The sequence below is a fragment of the Strongylocentrotus purpuratus genome, unplaced genomic scaffold (genome assembly GCF_000002235.5).
Source record: "Strongylocentrotus purpuratus isolate Spur 01 unplaced genomic scaffold, Spur_5.0 spur5_scaffold_12, whole genome shotgun sequence".
Classification (NCBI taxonomy): Eukaryota; Metazoa; Echinodermata; class Echinoidea; order Camarodonta; family Strongylocentrotidae; genus Strongylocentrotus; species Strongylocentrotus purpuratus.
Window position 1 is genome coordinate 20,485,324 of NW_022145597.1, and position 22,772 is coordinate 20,508,095.

Sequence of the window (22,772 nt, forward strand, 5' to 3'; positions counted from 1 at the left end):
GAAAGCAAGTGCAAATAAGTACATAAAAGAAAGGGGACCACAAGCTTGCGATTGACTGGAGGACTTGCTATTGATTTGGATCGATCGCAACTCTTTATAAGACGGGGGCCCTGCAGAACGCAAGATTACCTCTGAATGAGAGTCAACTTACCAAATGCTACAAAGACTTTTCCCTGATCTTTCTCAATCTTGAGCTGATCATGGTTGAACAGCACTTCATAATGGCCACTCTTGATGTTGGTCAGGATCTCCTGCAATGCAAAAACATTCACGACATTGAACAAAACACATAGAGTTAAAGAAAATAAAGTATGTACCTATTCTTAGATAGTTTTGATCTACTTGTGTGTAATTGGAGGCTTATTCCTGAATTGTTGTCAGAGTATTGAAATGTTTATCATGATGCAGAACACTGGTGGCTCTTAGTGTAAGGGCATGTCCTCTGGTAGAAAAATCATCATCATCATCATCATCATCATCATCATCATCATCATCATCATCATGGTGTGAATCATTATCATTCTCTGTATGCATCTATTTTTCACTAAATATAATTTGGCTCTCTCTTTCTCTTTCTCTCTCACTTATGCCAAGCAAGACGAGCATATATAAACACATACAAATCCTGCAATATATTTATCACATACCTGTACATTCCAGTCGATACGATAGTTGAGGTCACCAAGCCAGAATATATGATGGAACTGATTGTTAAGATCAAAGAGACTTAGACCCTTAGCACCAAGGCTCAGTCCTCGAAGGATGTCATGAAAGTTGTTGTTCCGCCTAAGTGAGAGAGAGAGAGAGAGAGAGAAAGAGAGAAAGAAAAAAACAGACAGACAGAGAAAGAGACCAAAAGGCAGACAGTGAGGAGAAAGACAGAAAGAGAAAAGACAGAGATAAATAGGGAGACAGAGAGGGAGTAACATGAAGAGCAAGAGAAAAACAAGACAGAAATAAAAAAGAGAATTTTTTGAGAGAATGTTATATTTAACATTCCTAAATTTTATGGTGACTCAAAGAATGCAATAATGATGATTTGTGTACCTCACTTCTATGAAAGACAGTATATGCCGGCAGGTAATTCACTGAGGGGCCCTAGGGCTTTAAGTCCTATCAGAACAAAATAAAACCAATGACATTTATGTTAATGATGACATTCAAATTGCAGATTTCAGGTGTTGCGCTATCTTTGGGCCACTCTGTATTGTATTTTGCTACGTGACCAGGGGGGTGTTTCATAAAGCTGTTTGTAAAGTTACGTATGATTTTACGAATGACTTTATATGAAAAGCAAAATGGGATGGTCAATCATTTTTAACTGCATCAACAAAAGTTGAACTGTGCAGATGTAGATTAACATTCTTATTATAACAAACATTTTTAATGCAAAGGTATCTTTTTTGCCATAATTTAATTGAGGTTATTGGAAATGTAGTCACATTTTGTTAAAACATCAGGAAAAACTTCTAGCATCCTATCTGGCACTTCATATACAAGTCGTTCGTAAAGTCAAGCGCAACTTTACGAACAGCTTTATGAAACACCCCCTTGATCTGATCTGATTTGCTTACCTCGTACATTTCTCCGTCCCTGATGTAAGATGGCAATTGACAAAACAGAAAGACGTTCCATTGAATGAGAAAGACACACCAACTGCGCCCTTATTACCTATATTGTACAAAAATAAAAAGGAAACAGCAAAGCTGTTCTTAAAATATAATAGGTACTATCAACTGCAGCAGATTAGTTGACTATCAACTGAGGAAAATACTGGATAAGTGATCAAGTATGTTATGTAAATCCTTTTTCATGTACCGGGATGCATAAATGCCGCATTCCAAAGGTACACAGGTGCAGATGGAAGTTCTTTATCAACAGGGAAAACAATAATTATGAATGAAGCATGTTCTTCACTTTGAGAGTGATTACTCTAAAATGAACAAAGTGGGATCTCTTCATATTTAAAGCCTGTCTGCACTAGTTTGGCCAGGGGGATTAGACCTCCCTGCAAGGTCACTGACAGGTGGTTATCTCATCAAATCAGCTCTCAATTAACGTTAAAAAAGGGGATCATGGGGGACCAACAGGCACCAGTTAAGCATTGTTTGTGATATATAATAATAGGTATTGTTTGCTATATAATAATAATAATAATAATACATTATATATAGAGGGTGCAAGTAGCTATAAGCAGTACAGTGGGGCTTTAAAAGATCTATGCATATTCAATATCTAATGAGGGAAGACAAGAAGCCACCATCATAATTGATTGTACCCATACAAAGCATATTAGCTGTAATATAAAAAGGCGTATGTTGCAGAATACTCCGAATAGGAAACCGGAGTGGGCAATATTTGCCATAGTGCCCTCTTCCGGGTTTTCCCTGTAGACCACTGTATTAAATCAGAGGGCAATATCCTCCCATATTCCATTCTTCCTTGTATCTGTCAGTGCGCTTTTATTGTAGTGCATACACGCAGTATTGTGTACGCATTCAAGTGTACGCACGGTAACAATAATTACGTCACCATTACATTTTCATCTCTGGACAAGATTAAGGGAAATACATGCATACACGGTGAGTAAAAATCATGCTTGATATCAAAGGTGTATATCATTTGTGAAAAAATGCCTTGTATAGGTAACAATAATTATTAATGAGTGTTTTTGTTATCATGTGCTAACTACACCTGGTCATGCAATTCCATCGTTCTGTTGAATCACCCACTTATCTGTGAGTGAGCCCTGAACTTACCCAGTGCATTGGCGATACCAGTCTTGACGGAGGACTCCCTCACGTGACTGATGCGATCCTGATGTTCAGGCTTGACAAGTACTGCTATTCTAATGCCCCATAGTGAACACACCGTCACCTGTAGAGAGAGAGAGAGAGACAGAGAGAGAGAGAGACAGAGAGAGACAGAGAGACAGAGAGACAGAGAGAGAGACAGACAGAGACAGACACAGAAAAAGAGAGACAGACAGAAAGAGAGAGAGAGAGAGACAGAGAGAGACAGAGAGAGAGACAGAGAGAGAGACAGAGAGAGAGAGAGAGACAGAGACAGAGAGAGAAAACAAAACTAGAATAATTACATACTGAGAGCTACATGTATATGTAGTAGGACATGTTGTGACTTGTCTGACATCCATCATTGTGATTTCAAAGTGATCAGGACTTCGTCGCCTGGCTGGCAGAAGGGCGTTAGCTCGAATTTCAAGTAAAAAATGAAGCGTTAAGCAAAAGGACGTAAGCTCTAAATTGCCTCAAACTTTTATAAAACTGACTTATTTCCGAGAAAAAAATTGTGGCCGTGTTCTACTATAACATTTCTATTACTCTTTTAAGTTTTAAAGCAATTTTCGGGATGGAAAGCAGTTTTAATTCAAAACAAATCTTTAAATGCGAATAATTCGAAAAGTAGTTTTTGAATCGCACGCGCGCTTACCCTTCTGCCAACCGGCCGACAAATTTTCTGGGATGACAGCCCATCTCAATCCCACATATATAATCTCAAATAAGTGAGTAAGTATACCTCACCACAATATATGCTTTACCGCTGCGGTACCCTACATACATGTAGGTTATGTAGTGATTCTACACATCCAGCCCAACCATACTACAACCCAGTCCCACATACAGCTTTTCATGTAAGTACATCAACCCTTTCTCACGTACCACAGAATATTCCTTTTCTCCAGGCACCCTGCATATGTTTTGTATCTCCACTTTGAGTCTGTTGACCCAGTCCCTCTCACTGAGTGTGCTCTCCTGTGTACCGATGACATAGAGGTCGTGAGGCATGTAAACCAGACGACTGTCCCGCGTCTTCCCATCCCCCTGACATGTCAGCCACGTTGTGATGCAGTTTGGAGGCGGGGCATCACCTGGTGGGAAGAGACAAAGAATGAAAAAAAAAATCAGAATTTAGAGACTAAAAGATAGCAAAAGCGTGAAGCTATAAATACGATTAACGTTCATGTATATCAAGAAAGTGTCTGGATAAGGAATGAAAGGTGCAACACAAATGGCAGGTGAAAGAGTTGCATGGCGTGCTCTCGTGAAGACCACAGCAGCGCTTTACAGCGTCACCTGAAGTTGATGATGATGATAGATTTTTGCGGTAGGCCTCTGAAATTTTTCAACAAATTTCTTTTATTTTTATTTGATACATATCAAGACACTGGCAATAGTAATTAAGACGTTTTCCAGTTTGGTACTCCTTAAGAGGAAAACCAAACAATTGAGAGATGAAAGATAAATTGCCTGTCTGCATGACCAGGCACACTGGGATTTGATTGCTGTATGGACAGCTGTGGACAAAAGATTTTTAATTGCAAGGAGCCATATATAGGTGCTGTGGACGAGTGGATATGTCACCGGACTGTGGATCACAAGGTCTGCGGTCTGAGGTCTGAGAGACTCACCCATATTCCATGTTCCAATGAAGACAGAGATCTGATCCACTTCCTTGCTCTTAGAATGGACCATCTTCATGTACTGTAACATCTGACAAAATGTCTCTCGTTTCTGTGCAGGGGATAAAACCAAATTAATATACGTAGAACAAACAGTTCGTTCCTTCTCTCTTTTGTTTCTATACACTTGACGTAAATAAGGCTATATTTGGCAGTTGTATCTTTGTTCATATGATTTGATAAAAAATCACAACGTTTCGTGCGCTGCTGCAACACTTCATAAAATATAATGTAAGCAAGCATGTTTTATACTCTACAGGCAGACCAGCGGTAAAATAATTTGATCAATAATTAGAACAATAACTTGTCTCCAATCTAGAGGACATAACCATATCAGGTAGAGGTGTCGTGGTCGAGTGGATATGTCACCGGACTGTGGATCACAAGGTCCGCGGTTCAAGTCCCGCCGCGGCACTAATGTCCTTTGGCAAGACATTGATCTACATTTGCCACTCTCCACCCAGGTGTTAAAATGGGTACCCGGTAGGATGCGAAAGCTAATGTGGTTTGATTAGCAAGTGGCGCTTGTAAAATGGCGTCTGGCTGGAATGCTCCCCAGGGAGTGGAGAATGTGCACACCTTGTGTGCGGGTAAGCCTGAATCCGATGACCGGGGTAATAATATGTTCCGCGCCTAGAAACGTAGTATTAGGCGCATTATAAATGTGAGCTATTATTATTATTATTATTATTATTATTAAACATTAGCGATATATCAACTCTTCATTTGCCAGGAACTAAATCTCTGGACTGCAAATTCCATTTGTGTAAAATAGGCACTGTATATGTGTTAAAAGTCAACCAAGGTGTTCTGAAAGTCAGGGAAAGCAGAAAAAAAGAGTTAAAGATAAGGTTCTCTTTTTTGTTAAAGGCACCTAGACAGTAATACTATGAACCTGGCCTTAACGCTCAAGCATATCAACAATTTGTATCCGGATGTTGAGTGGTAAATGCTGATTGATGTCTTGTTAAAAGATGCTAGTTCCGTGCTGGGATTTGCACCCTTAACCTTATGACTGAAAGGCATGAGAAAGAATCCCTACAACCCTAGCACCTGCACCTTACCTTGGCATCCTCAAAGGCATACTCCTTCTTCTTTCCGTTGCTCAGTTTGATGGCTAGCTTGGTGTTACTCGTCTTTGATTTGATCAGCTGGGCAACTGAAAATGACAAATTAATCACAAATTTTATTGGAGATGTAACGAGAAAGGGGTAGACAGCGAATCGCTTGGTTTGATGATGTCAAGAAATGGACTGGTCTTAACTACGGAGAGGTTAGAGCAAGGGTACATGACAGCAAGCGATGGAGGTGCATAGCCACCAACCCCTTCCGAAGGGACGGCACTAGATGATGATGAACACAAGATGGATCGACTGTCATGAAATTTAATGTTGATTAAATGCAAATTAATTAACATAATGTCAGTTAATGAATAGCATGTTATACTGTTGCTTATCTTTGATGTTTGTTTCAGTTACATGCATCTCAAAACAATAGACAGCAACAAGTTATTTGAGAAATCCCTTGGGCTTGAGAAAGTTTACAGAAGTGGGTGAAAGAGTGCCAGCTAATTTCGAGGCTGGTAGAAGCTCAAACTACATGTTGTGCTTACCTCAATCAATGAAAATTTTCTGTATCCTGAAAGTTTATAGAGTATATTTGCCAATATATAAGCAATTCATGTGCAAACTCACACATGATCATATCCACCTGTTTTTTCAAAATGTAAAGTTATTTGAAACGACACAAAAATTACAAGTAGGGCTTAATTTTATACCTTTATCATGAGTCAATAGCTGGACATCTTCATTCATCTCTTTGCCTGTTATTTTGGCCACCACCAGATGACCAGTTGCGAGGTCAACGGTCAACTTGACTTTTGGATGGGTCAAGGATGGAACATTGAGTACTTTCACCTGAATGAGACAATGAGAAACATGTGAAAACATTTTTAAACTTTGCACTAACAAATGAGCATAGACTCATACCCCTTTTTACATATCTAGTGCGTGCATTAAATTAATGCATACTTAAATAAAACTTCTACACATTAAACTATAGAAATTACCTTTATCATGAGTCTGAAAAGCTGCACAATATGAACACTAATAGTTACGGGCGCCCATTCCAAGACTCAGATGAAAGAGAAGAGGATTTGTCATGGTAACCAAATTCATAACGTCAACCCTGGACCACAGTATACCAAACCTCAACCCTAACACTATACCTTACTGAAAACTTTATTGTAATCAACAACCTACATCTTTGACAAAATAAAACTGAATCATTGTTGCCACAGCAAAAATAGTTCTCTGCAATAATCCAGAACAATCAACATTATCAGGATTCTGTTCTGAAAATAATGTCTCCATACCTCGAACGGCGTTGGAAGAATATTGCGTGTGGGTAGATCCCGGACGTCCCTGTCACTGAAAGAAGGAAGGTTGTCTGGCACAGGCATGTACGTAGCAGGCTCATCATCATCAACATCCTCATCATCTCCTGGTTGAGGGGTTGCCTTGGTAACCAACGTGGAGGATGGGCTATGGGAGTCCATGCTGGGCTTGTAAAGGTCACGTAGCGTCGCCTTGACCTGGATACAGTTAATTGGGGATACGTAAAATAAGATAAGGAAACTCAACCCGTCTTACAAAACAAACTAGTTGTCATACTAGTTGTTAACAAATTAATACATTTAACTTCCTCATAATTATAAATATAGCCAATGTTTCTTAGGATAACAATAAACCTGCCAACCTTTTGTACACTCAAATTTTGACAGAGCAACCAACTTTGTGCATGTTATTAACCTTTGACCTTTCAATGTTCAATGTCTATCCATTTCCTGACTTACACAACCAGCACATGAGTGTTAACATATTAAACTGATTTTGATTCAAATAAATCCATAATGATAAGCCTTAAGATAGTAATGAAAAAAATATACTAGAATTGAGAATTCATTTGACATTGATATTAGCTCACCTTTGACTCAAGACTTTTGACCTGCTTCTCACATTCTGCAAATCTCTTGTATAGGTTCTCAGGACTGCTCTCTACTGGGGACTGCAAAAAGAAAAGTTATAAAAAACTTAAATTATTTTATCTACAATGTTTAATAGGTTATAGGGGGAGTCCACTCATGCATCAAGTTGGCTTCAACGAAAGCATAGAAGTAAAAGAGTTTTCAAATTGTGATCAATAAATCTGAAATTGGCAACTCTGTGATTTACCTTGTGAGCATCACTTTCATAATTGTTGTAAACTCAAAATGTCATTCATTCTTATTTTCTCCAATCATAACATTAAATTATATCTGTACCCTTAATTAAACACATATCTTAGACACTCCCACTATGGCATGGATCTATTCCTTCATCAAGTATTTATTTTAAAAAATAAAAATGAAAATTCATGGGGGAAGTAAAAAGACTTACATTATCTGGGAGGGTGAATTTCTTATTGGAGGGGAGTTGAACATCAAAGAGACACTGCATAGCATCCAGTTGGAGTTGGAAAAAGTTAAGTTGCCTGTACAAATGAAAGATAAAAAAGAGAAAAGAGTTTTGATTTTAGTTTGTTGTTTGCAAAGAACACTACAAAACACCTTATTAAAGCAACCAACAACAAAACAACAAAAAGTGACAGAAATGACAATACTGTCAAGCAGTGACATAGGAGAAGCAACCCCACCCACCCCTTCACTCCTTAACCACAGTCAATTCAACCTGTCCTTCTTGTTAAAATTTGTACACCCTTACCAATAACATCCTTTGCTCTATATCCCTTTTCATCTTATTCATTAACCTCATTCTGTGCCATCATTTTTTTTCTTTAAAAATGTCATCCCAGGATATGAACCTTGAAGAGCAAAATTGTGTTGAAATACTTCATTTTGTTGTTAAATGAGTTATAAATTATCTCTTGTACAAGTAACCTTCCCCAATCAAGTACCTGTTTCAAATTCCAGGAAAATGCTGCCATTCATAGTAAAAACACAAATTTCAACACAAAATGTCATGCGTGGGATTTTCCATTCATGGGTAGTCTCCAAGCACAGACTCTAATTTGACACTTAACCATAATTCCTATAGCATTGAGCAGAGCCTTGACAGGTTCTGGCTATGTTGTCCGGTGCAGCTCAAGTACAGAGCATATTGTAGTCTCACTTTGCAGACACTGTTATGCACAATGACAGACAATGATATGTGCCTGCAAACTACAGAAGGGGTTGATTAAAATCTACCTTAATAATCATATGTTTATTTCTTTTCAGCAGTCTACTTGTTAATCAACCCCCTATGTAACCCAATACAATGCTTAATCTCTAAAAACCTCAAACAAAATCAGAAGGGGCATTTACAGTGGAGGCAAAATCCATTGTTTTTTTTCTCAAATTTCAGACTTTTGTTGGAAGTTGTTAGACAATTACAATGTACAACAGCATGAAAATTTGATATCATTTATATTTTCCACCGACTAATTTGTCTTGTTTTCAAGGCTACAAGTTTTCAAGGCTAGTAGAAGACTATTATAGCTACATGCTCATAAATTATATCATATAATACACCGATAAACAATTTCACCAGGACTCTTTGAATAGGTCTACACTTGTCATTGCCAGTAATTATACATGTACAGTAAGCAATATGAAAGAACAATATCTGCATACAGTGACAAGAGGAAATTACAAAATAATTCCCCTTTGCTTTGCTATCCTTTCCCTATCCTCTTCAATACATAGTGAATTTGCATCGAGTACTTTATTCTACTCGTATTGTAAGGAAGTGGTTTGATGATAATAAACAATGGTCTTAGTATTAAAGGGAGTAGTTAACTTTTCAAAATGACAATCAGACATTGTCATAGGAGTAATGTAAAATATAATCAATTTGTTGAGAATGTAACTAAAAGCAGCCCCAATATTTGAAAAATAACACTTTACACATTGTATGTTTTAGTAAATAAAGGATTAAGATTGTAATCAATTAGAACAATATGAATTGCGTTTTTACAGTAGTACTGGAATGATTTTCGATACATCTCCTGAAAACCTTCATGCATTTGGGGCATATCAATGACAATGGTTTTGTGTAAGGGTATCCAAACCTTAGCTCAAGATGATGAAAATAGCCAGAAGGGCATTAACACTGTGATAAATGATATGAGTTAACAGCACTCTGGCTCTGAACACACTGATGTTCTTAATCCTTCATCCTATCAACCTCTCAGAGGCAGAGAGGCATTCAGTGCAGTTGTATGCGTAAAATGATCGGAGTTAATGCCTTTCTGGCTCTGGACACAAGTTTTATGACTCAACATTTTGGCTCGATGTGACAACACTTGCTAGGGCTTTTAAAGGGAAATACCCTCATAGAGCTACCTAAGATTATGTTTTCTCAATATTTATATTGTAAATCTGGAGGGTAAACATAAAGCCATTCAAGGATGTGACTTGCGTCAATGGAGAGAAGGGTATGGAGGAGGGGGTATGAAAAAGGGAAAGAGAAGAAGACTTATTTATCTGTAACTCACCTTGCATGCTCTCTCTCTCTCTCTCTATCTATTGTTCTGTATTGCTGCCAATATCTAACTCTCGTACACTCTTGGTTTTTAGTATTTCCATTCTCTCTCTCTAGCTTTTGTAGTTTTTTCTTTGTCATTATATATTTTCATCACCCCAAAGCTTTATAAATTTCTCCCCCTCCTCTTTCTCTCTTCTATCTTGCTCCCTATAAACATGAATTAAACTCCCTCTCTCACATTTTGTTTAATTCTCTCTCGTTCCTTTCCTTCTGCTAGTCTTTCTACAGTATATCAACTCTTCTCCTCTGAAAAAGAACCTCACTATACCTACAGTCTCTATATTCTCATTGATACCCCACATAGAGCTACGTATGATTACGTTCTCAAGATTTATGTTGTATATCTGGAGAATATACACAAAGCCATTCAATGATGTGACTTGCGTCAATGGAGAGAAGGGTATTGAGGAGGGGGTAAGAAAAAGGGAAGAGAAGAAGATTTCTCCTTCTGTAGCTCGCCTTGCATGCCCTCTCACTCTCCCCCCCCCCCCTCTCTCTCTCTCTCTCCCTCTCTATCTATCGTTCTGTATTGCTGCCAATATCTAACTCTCATACACTCTTACTTCTTAGTATTTCCATTCTCTCTCTCTAGCTTTTGTAGTTTTTTCTTTGTCATTATATATTTTCATCACCCCAAGCTTTATAAATTTCTCTATCCCCTCCCTCCCTCCCCCCTCTCTCTCTCTCTCTCTCTCTCTCTCATTCTTTCTCTCTTTCTCTCTTCTATCGTGCTCCCCATAAACATGAATTTAACTCCCTCTCTCACATTTTGTTTAATTCTCTCTCTTTTCTTTCCTTCTGCTAATCTTTCTACAGTATATCAACTCTTCTCCTCTGAAAAGGAACCTCACTACCTACAGTCTCTTTATTCTCATTGATACCCCACATAGAGCTACGTATGATTACGTTCTCAAGATTTATGTTGTATATCTGGGGAATATACACAAAGCCATTCAATGATGTGACTTGCGTCAATGGAGAGAAGGGTACTGAGGAGGGGGTAAGAAAAAGGGAAGAGAAGAAGATTTCTCTTTCTGTAGCTCGTCTTGCATGCCCTCTCACTCTCTCTCCCTCCCCCTCTCTCTCACTCTCCCTCTCTATCTATTGTTCTGTATTGCTGCCAATATCTAACTCTCTTGCTTCTTAGTATTTCCATTCTCTCTCTCTAGCTTTTGTAGTTTTTTCTTTGTCATTATATATTTTCATCAGTTATCACCCCAAGCTTTATAAATTTCTCTATCCCCTTCCCCACCTCTATCTCTATCTCTATCTCTCTCTCTCTCTCTCTCTCTCTCTCTCTCTCTCTCTTCTATCTTGCTCCCTGTAAACATGAACCTACCTATCTCTCTCATATTTTGTCTAATTTTCTCTCTTTTCTTTCCTTCTGCTAATCATTCTACAGTATATCAACTCTTCTCCTCTGAAAAGGAACCTCACTACCTACAATCTCTTTATTCTCATTGATACCCCACATAGAGCTACGTATGATTAAGTTTTCAATATTTATATCGTAAATCTGGAGAATATACACAAAGCCATTCAAGGATGTAACTTGCTTCAATGGAGAGAAGGGTATGGAGAATAGGGTGAGAAAAGGGGATCAGAAGAAAACTTCTCTATCTTTCAGTTGCTTGCTCTCTCTCTCTCTCTATCCCTCCCTCCCTCTCTCTCTCTCTTTTTCTTTAATGGTTTTAACATTTTTTTTCCAACTCTTACTCTCTGTCTTCATATTTCTCATTCTTCTTTTCCTTCCCCTTCCCCCGATTTTTTCATCTTTCTGTGAATGTCTATCTCCCCAGCTCCCCTTTATCTTTTTATCTATTTTCTCTCTCTCTCTCTCTCTCTTTCCCTCTTCTTTTCTTCTATTTCTTCTTTTTGCACTTTCTATTCTTTTATTAAACCCCAAACCAAATCTAACCTTTAAACCAGCTGCAACCAAAGCACTAACATTATATCACTTGAGCAAATGAAGCTCATTGCTAATGTCAGGTCATTTAAAGCCCCACTGCACTACTTGCAGCTACTTGCGCCCTCTAGATAGCACACAATGCCTAAATTGGTGTCTGTTGGTCCCTAATGATCTTCTGATTTGATGAGATAACCACCTGTCAGTGACCTTACAGGGAGGTTTAATCCCCCTGGCCAAACTAGTACACACAGGCTTTAACAATATAAGTTCACATAAAATATGATTCTTACCTTGTGAGATCTTTAGTGGAAGCCATCATCATGCTCCTAAAATTAGAGGCGTGGCCTCCGCCTAACCTGACCTCCTCGCTGTCCTCCCGCACCCCCTTGTTCACATACTCCTTAAGCCGCCCCACAAAGTCACCCCCTTCCAGGGGTGTGAGGTCCATGGCATCCAGTCTGGCTTGGAGGAGATGCTGAGGACCATCTTGGGATGACCCGGAGGTATCGCTGGAAAATCTCTCATCCTCATCATCTAAGGGAAGAAGATGGCGAGAAAGGCAGGAGAAGATAAAGATGCTTCATTGGGAGTGTCTAGATATGCAATACGTCACAGCTCACACAAGAAGTATCATAAATTTGTATTATAGTATAGTATAAGAACTACAAAAATGTGAAGTGCAGTACACTTACATGTAAACATGCTTTTGAAACTCTGTGTCATCATGGCAGATATGTACACAAGCCTTAAAGAAAACTTTACCTAAGAAATAACTTCAGTTATTCTGACAGATTATTGTGTTCTTGCCGATTAATGGACAAGATTCCCCACTGCAAAACCTACACTTTTTCTTCGGGGTGAGGTTTTCCTTTAATGAGAGTTTCCACAAAAAAATGAACAACCAGACTATGTCAGTACATGGGCAGGTCCAGGATATGTGTTGTTACTGAACACATCAAAGGTTTTACTAAACTGATCATATTTGTCCACTCACCCTACTACAGCTCGGCATAAAAAAAGATATATCAAGGAAAATTATACTTTCACTCATATTCCATATTGATTTGGTTTCTATACACTAGGCAAAAAAAAACTCAATTTTTACTTTAAACTTTTCTACATTATGTAAGCTGTGACATGAGCAATGTTTAGCAGGAAGAGAGTTAACTCTTGACAGTCGTTATTTATATTTCGATATCCTCCCAATCAAATAGAATTGCTGCCAACTTCCTGCACAGAAATTCCCGCAATTTCATCTTTTGCCTACTCGTTGACAGTCAGGCCAAGCTCTTGCTTTGCCCAGGACCCTAAAATAGAAACTGTGGCGACGACGTGGGGTGGATGATTTCAATGAGTGGGGAGGAAACGTTCTGGAAACGTTCTGGAGACCTCTTATGAACATGATGTGAACGTCAAAGCAAAGATGCATTCACACTCAACTGCAGAATGTAAAGTTAGCAGAATTAAATAACTGGTATTTCAACTTTTATGAGTGATTATACTTGACGGGGTTTTAAAGTAAATCAAACAATAAAACTACCCTTAAAATGTATGCCACAAATAATGTACATCATGTAGATTGACATTAAATCTCAATTTATGTGTCATACTGAAAAATAAGAGAAATTATCATGTATATGTTGACTCTGACATACAATAATTCTCATATCTTTGAAAGAAAAATCCATTTGTTCCGAATTGAAAAGGGTTTTAACTCATATCCACTTAACGCAAGGTTAACAAAACCCACCTGACTCTCAACAGATGATTTTTATTATTTTTTATCTTCTTAATCAGTTTTGACATAAATATATAAGTTGAAGAGAAATAGTTACAAAGCCTTTGAAAATTCAAAGAAGTAAAAAAACTGAGAAGATCAAGAACTGGAGGTCTGAATGACTCTAGCATGACGCAAGCACTCCCCATGATCACTTTCACTAGTAATTCTACGCTCTTGTTGAATTCTACTTATGATACGTTCTGTCTAACAGCATGTGCTAGTTTCTATACATGTACACAGGGGTGGATACTCTTGGGTGCAGACAATGAAGCAAAATAGAAATTAAATTGCTTTGGAAGATGAGCATTCAAAAGATAGCCTCTCAAAGCATTATGCTCTATCTTACCATGACCTAAAAACTTCAAGCTAATATTTGGATTCTGGAAATGGAATCGTCTTCTACAAGGAACTGGCAGAAGATAATTCTAAATTGTTTGTTTATCATGCTATATGGGCATGTTGTCTGAACCAGCGAAAAGAATATAAATAGACCTACAACTTCATGGTCACTGAAAAGCACAACTCATCTTTCACGCACGAGATCACATGTTATCCTAGTGGTCGTGGCAGGGCAACAAACTCGATTCCCTGTAACTTACTTCTCTCCGCTCTCTACCACGATCATTTGGCAGACATCATCGATTTCTAATCTTGAACATTCAGTGTAATTTTATTTAATTCCACATGAATCATTTCCTGTCATTACTTAGCAGAACTACATGTACACCTGTACCTCAAGTTTAAAGACGATTGCAAGTTCTGGTTCAGATAAAAGATAACGTCCAAACATTTTCCTCTGTTTTATTCCTAATGTGGCAGAATATCATAGCCATATGAAAAGGATCGCTCTTAAAATGCTCCTCATGTTCCCATATTAGCTAGAAATTATTTGCTGTGCTTGCCGACTTGTTACATTCACAAGTGCAATTAAATGACCACTCCACAGCGTTCCTTTTAATGAAATTTGATTATTAATCCCTTGGACTTGTTCCAGTTGCTAAGAATAGTCTACGTTAAACCTACCTGTGTCTTGGTCTTCCTCTTCTTTCTTGGCTTCGACGGGATGTTGTAGAGGGCAGCAGAGACCATTGTTGGTAATCTTGTAGCTGTTAACGAGCTCAGAGAGGTTGCTGAATGGGTGGAACTTGCTGTTCGGATCCGAAGACTGTAAAGAAAATCATATGAACAATATTAAATAAAACATGAAATCATTATTAAATATATGCTAACACTAACAACACAATCACATTAATAATAATTAAGGATCACAGCATGCAACTATCTGCTCAGAGTGAACAGACGTGTACTTGAATGCAAAGTTAATGCCCTTCTTGGCACAGACTATTTCTAGATGTCCAGGAAATCAGGATGTAACACAAAGGGCGCGTTCATGCTTGATTTTAAAGGCAGAATGAGCAATTTGTAACGCTCATCGTAAACGCTCATCGTAATCGCAGTTCCACGGTGCACTGTTCATGCTCACTTCTCCAGGCAATTCTCCTTGGGTGGCCCTCAGCTGGATTCGCAAACCTGTGTGCGCATGCTACGTAGACCCACTAGAGGTTAGTGCGTTGACCCCATTTAAACGCGTTTACAAATTGTAAACGCATCTTTTTGTGAGTTTACGATCGGCGATCGTGATCGCCGTTTTTCGGTGATTCTACAAAAGTGAGCATGAACGCAATCGTGTTTTAAACTAAACGCGTAACAGATGCCTGATTCTGGCCGTCAAAATCAAGCATGAACGCGCCCCAAGTAACTCCTGCCAAGCTGTAGGCAGTTTGGACTGAGAAAGTCTACATTTTTATTCAAGAAACAGAGGCACATACCTCTATCAAGCAGTTAGTATCTATGAAAGATATTTCAAGCACAATTTGTCAATGAAAAAACAATCCTTTAAATCAAATTTTCACTTTTGGAAGTCGATTCATGACAATCGTCCAAATACAAAGTGGCCAAAAAGAGTTTTTAAAAGATGATATGAGATGTTCAGGCACTATCAGTATGAACAAATGGTATCTAGGCATACAACTGTCAAAGATTAAATCACATATTGATTTGATTGAATGTATCAAGTACAGTTCAACATGCATGTGTAATATCAATGAGTTAATCCGATAATTCACATCAAATCTATAAATTGGCTCCACATCCAGCCAACATCCAGACATAATAAGTTGACTCTAAATTTAGCTTCATATATGCTGAAGAAAAACAATCCTGTCTAATCATTAAGGAGCTTTGAAAAGGAAAAAGAAAATCATTATCACAATGGCTTTCATAGTACAAAGATGATATGTCTCTACACGATGTTATGTCTCTACTAAGATGATATGTCTATACAAGATGATATGATCCGTTGAGCGTTAGAAGGGAAATAAATCATATAATTCTAAACAATTTATATCCTCAGGCAAGGCTTTTTTTCTATAATGCTTCTCTCCATCCAGATTAATTCATTTATTTAATGGATACTCATTTGGATGTAAAAAATCATTGTGGTTTGTTCAGCATTGTAATCATCTGTGAACAAGTAATTTGGCTCCCCAGAGAGAGGAGAATATGCAATTGTGCACACTATATGGGCTGGCAAGCCTGGACCATGGAGATGCCTGGACCTGATGACTGAGGTATTTATATTTGCGAAGCGCTTATGGTCAGAGTAATCTTCTTTTTCTTAAAGTGCTTCATGACATTGTGTAGTTTTATCAAGTGCTGAATAAACCAAGGATATTCATTTCTATCATCATTAAAAAAACCAAGGAGATGCTCGTCTCGGATCTCCTTAACAAAACTCAACCAATTCGGTAACGAGCGTACATGAATCAAGGGCCTGGGAGCGCAACTAATACCCTCTTCTAACTGCACTGATTTTCATCGGATGCAGCCGGATGCATCCGATGAAAGGGCCAGTTAGAAAGCAACAGAGGAGAAAAAGGCGATTAAATAGCCGATGAAAAGAAGAGAAATAGGCCATTAAATTCTCATTCTATCGGTGTGACACCGATGAAACTGCCAGTTAGAAATCGTTCGGGAGAAAAAGGCGATTAAAACAGCGATTAAAATGGTCAAAGGTTGCAGTATACGCGCGCTTTATTGTAACCAGCTGTGTTTGTTGACTTATGGTTGAACATGCTGCATGCTAGCTAGATGGAGCGCGGGCTTAATAATTACGCAATAATTCTTCACTTCCGGCAAGGGCTCGCCACAGCGAGTGAATTTCACCGGCAGTTAGAAAGCGACAGGGGGAAAACTGCGGTTTCACCTTTGTTTACATGAGGAAAATTCAATCAGTATTTTCATCGGTGTGACTCGGATAGAAGCCAGTTAGAAAGCAGTATAAGATTCAGCCTGTCTTTCAGGAGGAGTGCTAAGATCCTCATTTCTTGTTATCACAGCAGTTAATCACCCACTGAATGAGTAGGGATTTACATCGCTCTAAGGCTCTAGATGAGTTCACACGGCAGACGGACCAAGAAGTACACCTGAAGTTATGCTTGTGGTTTTAAATTTTGAAGATATATTGTAGTTATAAGGGCCATGCAGATGCACTCATGGTTTAACCCAAAGTTTTAATCATGAGCAATCTTATGGTTAGCAAAATACAACTGTGAATATGAGCCATAGGAGGGGAAGGGGGAACTTAACTTGGAGTTACATGAAGTGTGTACAAAAGCAACTTTGAGGTTTCACCAGCCTTTAGTTACAATATACTGCTTGCTTTTGCTTGACTTGTAGTTTAAAACTTTGAACACTTGTTGTTCCAGTCACCTGTGCACCCACATCACTGTTAGTGGTTTAACACTTCTCACATGAATGCTGATACACCCCCACAATCAATCATACAAGAAGCAAACTCAGTCAAATAAACTGCTAAAGGTCGAGGAGAAATGTAGAAGTTCTCATATCCCACCGCTGCCACCAGTGTAACACTTCTCAAATTAACGACAAGAATTAACACTGAAACACCCTACAATCAATACTACAAAAAAGCAAACTCAGTCAAATAAACTACTAGTGGTCAAGAGAAATGTAAAAGGTTCGATATCCCACCGCTGCCACCAGTGTAACACTTCTCAAATTAAAGACAAGAATTAACACCGAAACACCCCACAATTGTTCATGCTAAATGAAGCTCAGTCAATATTAACAGCTAGTGAGAGAAGTGTAACACTTTTCACATCCCACCGCTGCCATCAGTGTAACACTTTTCAAATTAACAACAAGAATGAACACCATAACACCCCATAATCAATCATACAGTACAAGAAACAAACTCAGTCAAATCAGGGAGGACATAGTCTCACCTCTCCGTTCAAACTACATTGTAAGTAGAAGAAGGAACAGCTACAGCAAATTTCACCTCTCTCATTGGGTTGTTGTTTTTAAGCTTCAAGGTTTCACTAACTTTAAGTTTAAAACTACAATGGTACCATGAGAACATAGCTTCTTATAAACATGAAGGATAACATCGAGTGAGTGACATCATCAAAGTTAGCACTTGAATGTAACCAACAAAATTAGTGACACATTCCAGTAGTCTAACTCTCCTAAACACAACATAAATCATTCCTATAAACCATTGTACAGACACTTTGCACATGGTTAAATAATTGATAATCTTCAACTAAAATAATTAATGTAAAGAGGTCTAGAAGTTGAGCAACTTATCTACGGTACATGTAAATGTGACACCAACATCAATTAAACCACTGAACCCATAGACAAATAAAAGCAGGGGGTGGGGTGGGGGAGACCAGCAGCCTTTTCACACACAGCTAAAATTCATCGTATCTAGAGATGATTAGAATCACTCAACAGTTTAAAACATGTTTATAGACAAAATTTCCCAGTGTGAACATCGTTTATACGATGTTGGGATAGATACGAAGTCGCGATCCATACGCCCCTAAAAGCAGGCTGCAGATACGAAGTTCGTATCTAGAGAGCTTGACATTTTGTGTGTGAAAGGAAATTCGTGTTTAAACGTGTTTAAACTGGATGGAGCGTGCGCTTTGATTGACATGACATGACCTTCAATGCGCAATGGCACTACCGCGCATTTTACGAGCAGTAGTTAATCACGAAACTATTAACGATCGCAACGAAATTTCTGTGTGTGAAAGGCTCGTGATTAGTTTAAACACGTTCGAAACACGTTTATACTAATCATGTTTATAGAATTTTAGCTGTGTGTGAAAAGGCTGTAGAAAGAATGTTTAACAAATTTCATATCCACTGTATGGTTCAGAACTCGAATGTATACAAGACTTTTATACAACTTCAAAACAATTGTTGATACACACTGTACAGAAAAAGATAACAATAAAAATATAGATGTATATCTAATTGTTTTTTTTATATGAGCATACTACCTGAAATGCATTGCACAAAATCCTAATTCCCATCATTTTTATACACACTGCAAAGCAAAGAGTCTGAACTGTGCATATAGTCAACAAAACAGGAGTTTAAAAGTATGGTTTACAGAATTTGTGGTTACAGTATAGTGTCAGCTTTTACATTGTACACCCTGTATGTTCCAATCAAGGTCTGCTGTTCCCCTGTTACAGTCGATCAAAAGACACCTTCTTGGCCCAATTAATGTAACAATTGTTTTCAGGGTCGTTGCAGAGGAGCTAGAAAAACATACTGAGAATACAATGAAGACATCAATTCCAAAACTTTTTTCCTCTGTTTTCTATGGATAATCTTTTCTTTACCTTGTAAGGCAAATTTAAGTCAGGAAAAAACAAGATATAAAATTCAGTGTCAATTTTTTCCTTTCTTTTTTAATGTTTTGGAATGACCTACTTCGGATAAGTTTTCTTTAAAAGTCTCCCAATATCATAGAATTCGCTGGTTCCCGAGTTTGCTTTTCAAACGTTTTCACAATAAATTGTTTTAAATGTGCAGCAATCTTAATCGAATGCTTGATACAACATATTGTAAGTTTCAGGCAAAAAATGAAATAAATTTGATGTGCTGTAAGATGTCTTTTGCATCTGTGCATTTCTTTATATTCAGCATTACTTTTGCAAAGGTTGGTAGGCAAACATTGATGAATAAATATACAAATTTCAATTTTTAGGAAAACGTAGCATGACCTTACTTTGGGAGTGTTTATTGAATTGCATCATTAACTATGTGTACTTTCATCTTTCAGTGCAAATGGAACTTGTGTACTCTCTGCCTACATGTACATGTATTAGTCAGAAGTTTATTGTGAACATTCTAATGCCTTCTACAGTATGAGTGCCAATTATGCTAAAAGTTTGGACTAAAATTGCATTTTTATTTCCTTCCCTTGAGAAACAGAAAATGTCTTAAAACTCTCCGCTTTGACCATGATCAACAATAGATTCTTTGATAACTTTTATGTAAAGCCCTGTGAAACAACAGTTAGTTTGTAAGAGCACTATACAGAAATGATTTTATTGTATTGTATTGTATTGGTTTGAGGTACATATAGTAAAGTAAAATTCCAAAAAGAATACTACTCAAAACTACTCAAAATCCATGATGAAACAAAGATAGAAAACCATGATTTTGACTCTTCAAAGATCTTTAACAACTTTTTCTTTTTCTCATGAACCTTTTGGTACGGCAGAGTAAATCCAGACATGCCATATATTTACCTTCTTGGTGAGTTTAGTCCTTGCGGGGTTGGTTTTCCTCCGCGGTGGCGGTATAGGAGTCTTATTCCGATTGTACTGGCTTTGGAAAGCAAACTGGGCAATGGCCGTTTTCATCATCTTTGCAATATACCACCAAACTTTCTCAGAGACACAAAATTAATGATATCTCCCCTTGCAGTGCAATAATCACAGCGTTCACAATCTTTACAAGTTTCTTCAAGTTTTGTAAGTTTTGGCTCAACTTAAAAAGCAGGTATTGTTCCCATGATTAATAATCCAGAGGTAACGATCCAAGAAATGAGACAATCAGCTAGTACGTGCAGGAGCGTCAAACCCCTTGAATGGCTGTTTACCGTACTCACAATCTATGCCTCAAGATCCTTAATGACTCACTTCATTGTTACATACATGTCAAACTTAAACTTCGAAAGCTGGGAGAGAAAACAATCTTGACAGTCAGACAATGGCAACGAACGCTGCTATGCCCACTATGTCACTCTGCGACAGCGAGTCGTAAAGCGACATGCAGCTGCAGGATAATCGTTCACGGAGGGACGAGCAAACCTCCTCCTCCTGTAATGACGGATGATTCAACAAAGAAGTCACTCAGACTCAATCGCGCTGAATTCAATTAGGAAACACCCCGCCACGCAGGATCTATTCTCGTATCAACTCAACCACTGGTTAGGGGGTGCTTCTGTGACATTATACAATTTGAACATGCAGATAAAAGTATTCTGTTTAACTTCTGTTCAAATAAACACTGTTTGATTATCTAACACACACACACACTTTCCAAACTAATTTTTTTTTTAAATCATTTGTTCAAAACATGTTTTCTGGAAGCATCACTCAAAGATTTGTCAGATTCAAAGAATTTTTCAATTTCAACACAATGAACCGCGATTCACATTTATAAGACATTCTATAAATTCCAGACCAGTTGAAGCAAACATCATGACCTGGGCCTAATTCGGAGAGTACAGTGCACCGGTAGATCGACACGCAGGAGACGGATATGAATGAGTATTGCCAAAGAATTGATGTGGAAAAATATTGATCCTCTGCTTCCTTCCACGAACACACCACATGTTACTTCATAATAAACAAGACTTCCCTTCATGAGATCTTCCCTGCCCTGGTGAGACCCCTGGCTAAATGTCTTCATATGCCCACCTTAATCCATTGCGAATTAGATCAAACATCACAGCCTGTCAATGACAGAGGAAGCCCGGTATCTGGTGGGTATGGACTTAATGAAAACATTTCTCCCCGGGTTTCCTAAGGCTACTTCAACAAAGCCCTCATTTCCCTGTTATTCCTCTGAGTCTGATATAAACATAAACTGGAATCGTCGGCAAATGAGCGTGTCGATTTTCGTGGCCTGCACTTTGCTTTTTGTTTGACCTTGGCTGGATAATGAAAGGAATTAATCATCAATTACTCCTGTTCTACATGTACACTATCAAGCTTTGCTTTTTATTTGACAGATAGACTGTTCAGACTAAAGATTTTTTTTTAGAAAACTCATCATAAGAAACGTCTACATGTAGAGGATCATTGTGTAGCGTTAAGGGAATAAAAACTCCATTACATCATCATCTATCGAAACGTCATATAAAGAATCATTTTTGAAGGGAGGTCAGTGGACTCTACAGCTGGACAATCATCAGTGCGCGCTCGAAACGAGCCCCACTCAACTATCTGATTTTCGGACAATGCAACATTCAGACTAGAACCGAACCCTTATTCTTTATCGAAGTTTTCATTCAAAACGATGATCAAGCATGCAATTCACTATACAATGTTTCATTATAAGACAATGAGACTCAAAAAATGCAATGACTTTAATCATATAGCATACAACCAATTCAGGAAACTTGTCTAAACAGGGGAGAGATTCATCATACTTTTACACATGGCCTCTGATTTGTGGATTAATGTAGATCACTCTGTAGAGCAGACCATGATGAAACACAACAGGGTCAATGCCACTGGATAAGATAGAAGAGTTAAAAGGGGTGGTGTCAAATTAGAGCACTAGCTGTAATGCAGGTCATAACGGTTACCACACTTGCTCCTACGAGAATTGGTCTTTCAAGGTGATCTTCTATGCTAAAGGTGATCTTCTTTGCTAAACTAGGATCCATGCAACACAAGGATCCACATCATTATCATCATCATCATCATCATCATCAACTTCAGGTGGCGCTGTAAAGCGCTGCTGTGGTCTTCACGAGAGCACGCCATGCAATTCTTTCACCTGCCATTTGTGTTGCACCTTTCATTCCTTGTCCAGACACTTTCTTGATATCATGAGTCCAAGATATTGGTGGACGACCTCTAGTTACCCCGTTTTCCTTCGACTGCTCCTTGCAGT

The 22,772-nt window shown here is 38.2% G+C and overlaps 1 protein-coding gene across 2 annotated transcripts in view; it reads right to left on the reverse strand.

Moving 5' to 3' along the window:
* LOC584901 (phosphatidylinositol 3,4,5-trisphosphate 5-phosphatase 2B) overlaps positions 1-22,772 on the reverse strand; it is a 69,900-nt gene that overhangs the window by 15,935 nt on the left and 31,193 nt on the right. For both annotated transcript variants that reach the window (XM_030982068.1, XM_030982069.1), the window contains exons 3-15: positions 14,778-14,919; positions 12,265-12,508; positions 7,918-8,011; positions 7,466-7,546; positions 6,855-7,073; positions 6,258-6,396; positions 5,545-5,639; positions 4,430-4,532; positions 3,681-3,889; positions 2,760-2,877; positions 1,575-1,671; positions 648-786; positions 152-251 (exon numbers count right to left, since the gene is read on the reverse strand). In XM_030982068.1, coding sequence (XP_030837928.1) covers positions 152-251; positions 648-786; positions 1,575-1,671; positions 2,760-2,877; positions 3,681-3,889; positions 4,430-4,532; positions 5,545-5,639; positions 6,258-6,396; positions 6,855-7,073; positions 7,466-7,546; positions 7,918-8,011; positions 12,265-12,508; positions 14,778-14,919 — 1,780 coding nt within the window. The remainder of the gene's footprint in view (positions 1-151; positions 252-647; positions 787-1,574; positions 1,672-2,759; positions 2,878-3,680; positions 3,890-4,429; positions 4,533-5,544; positions 5,640-6,257; positions 6,397-6,854; positions 7,074-7,465; positions 7,547-7,917; positions 8,012-12,264; positions 12,509-14,777; positions 14,920-22,772) is intronic.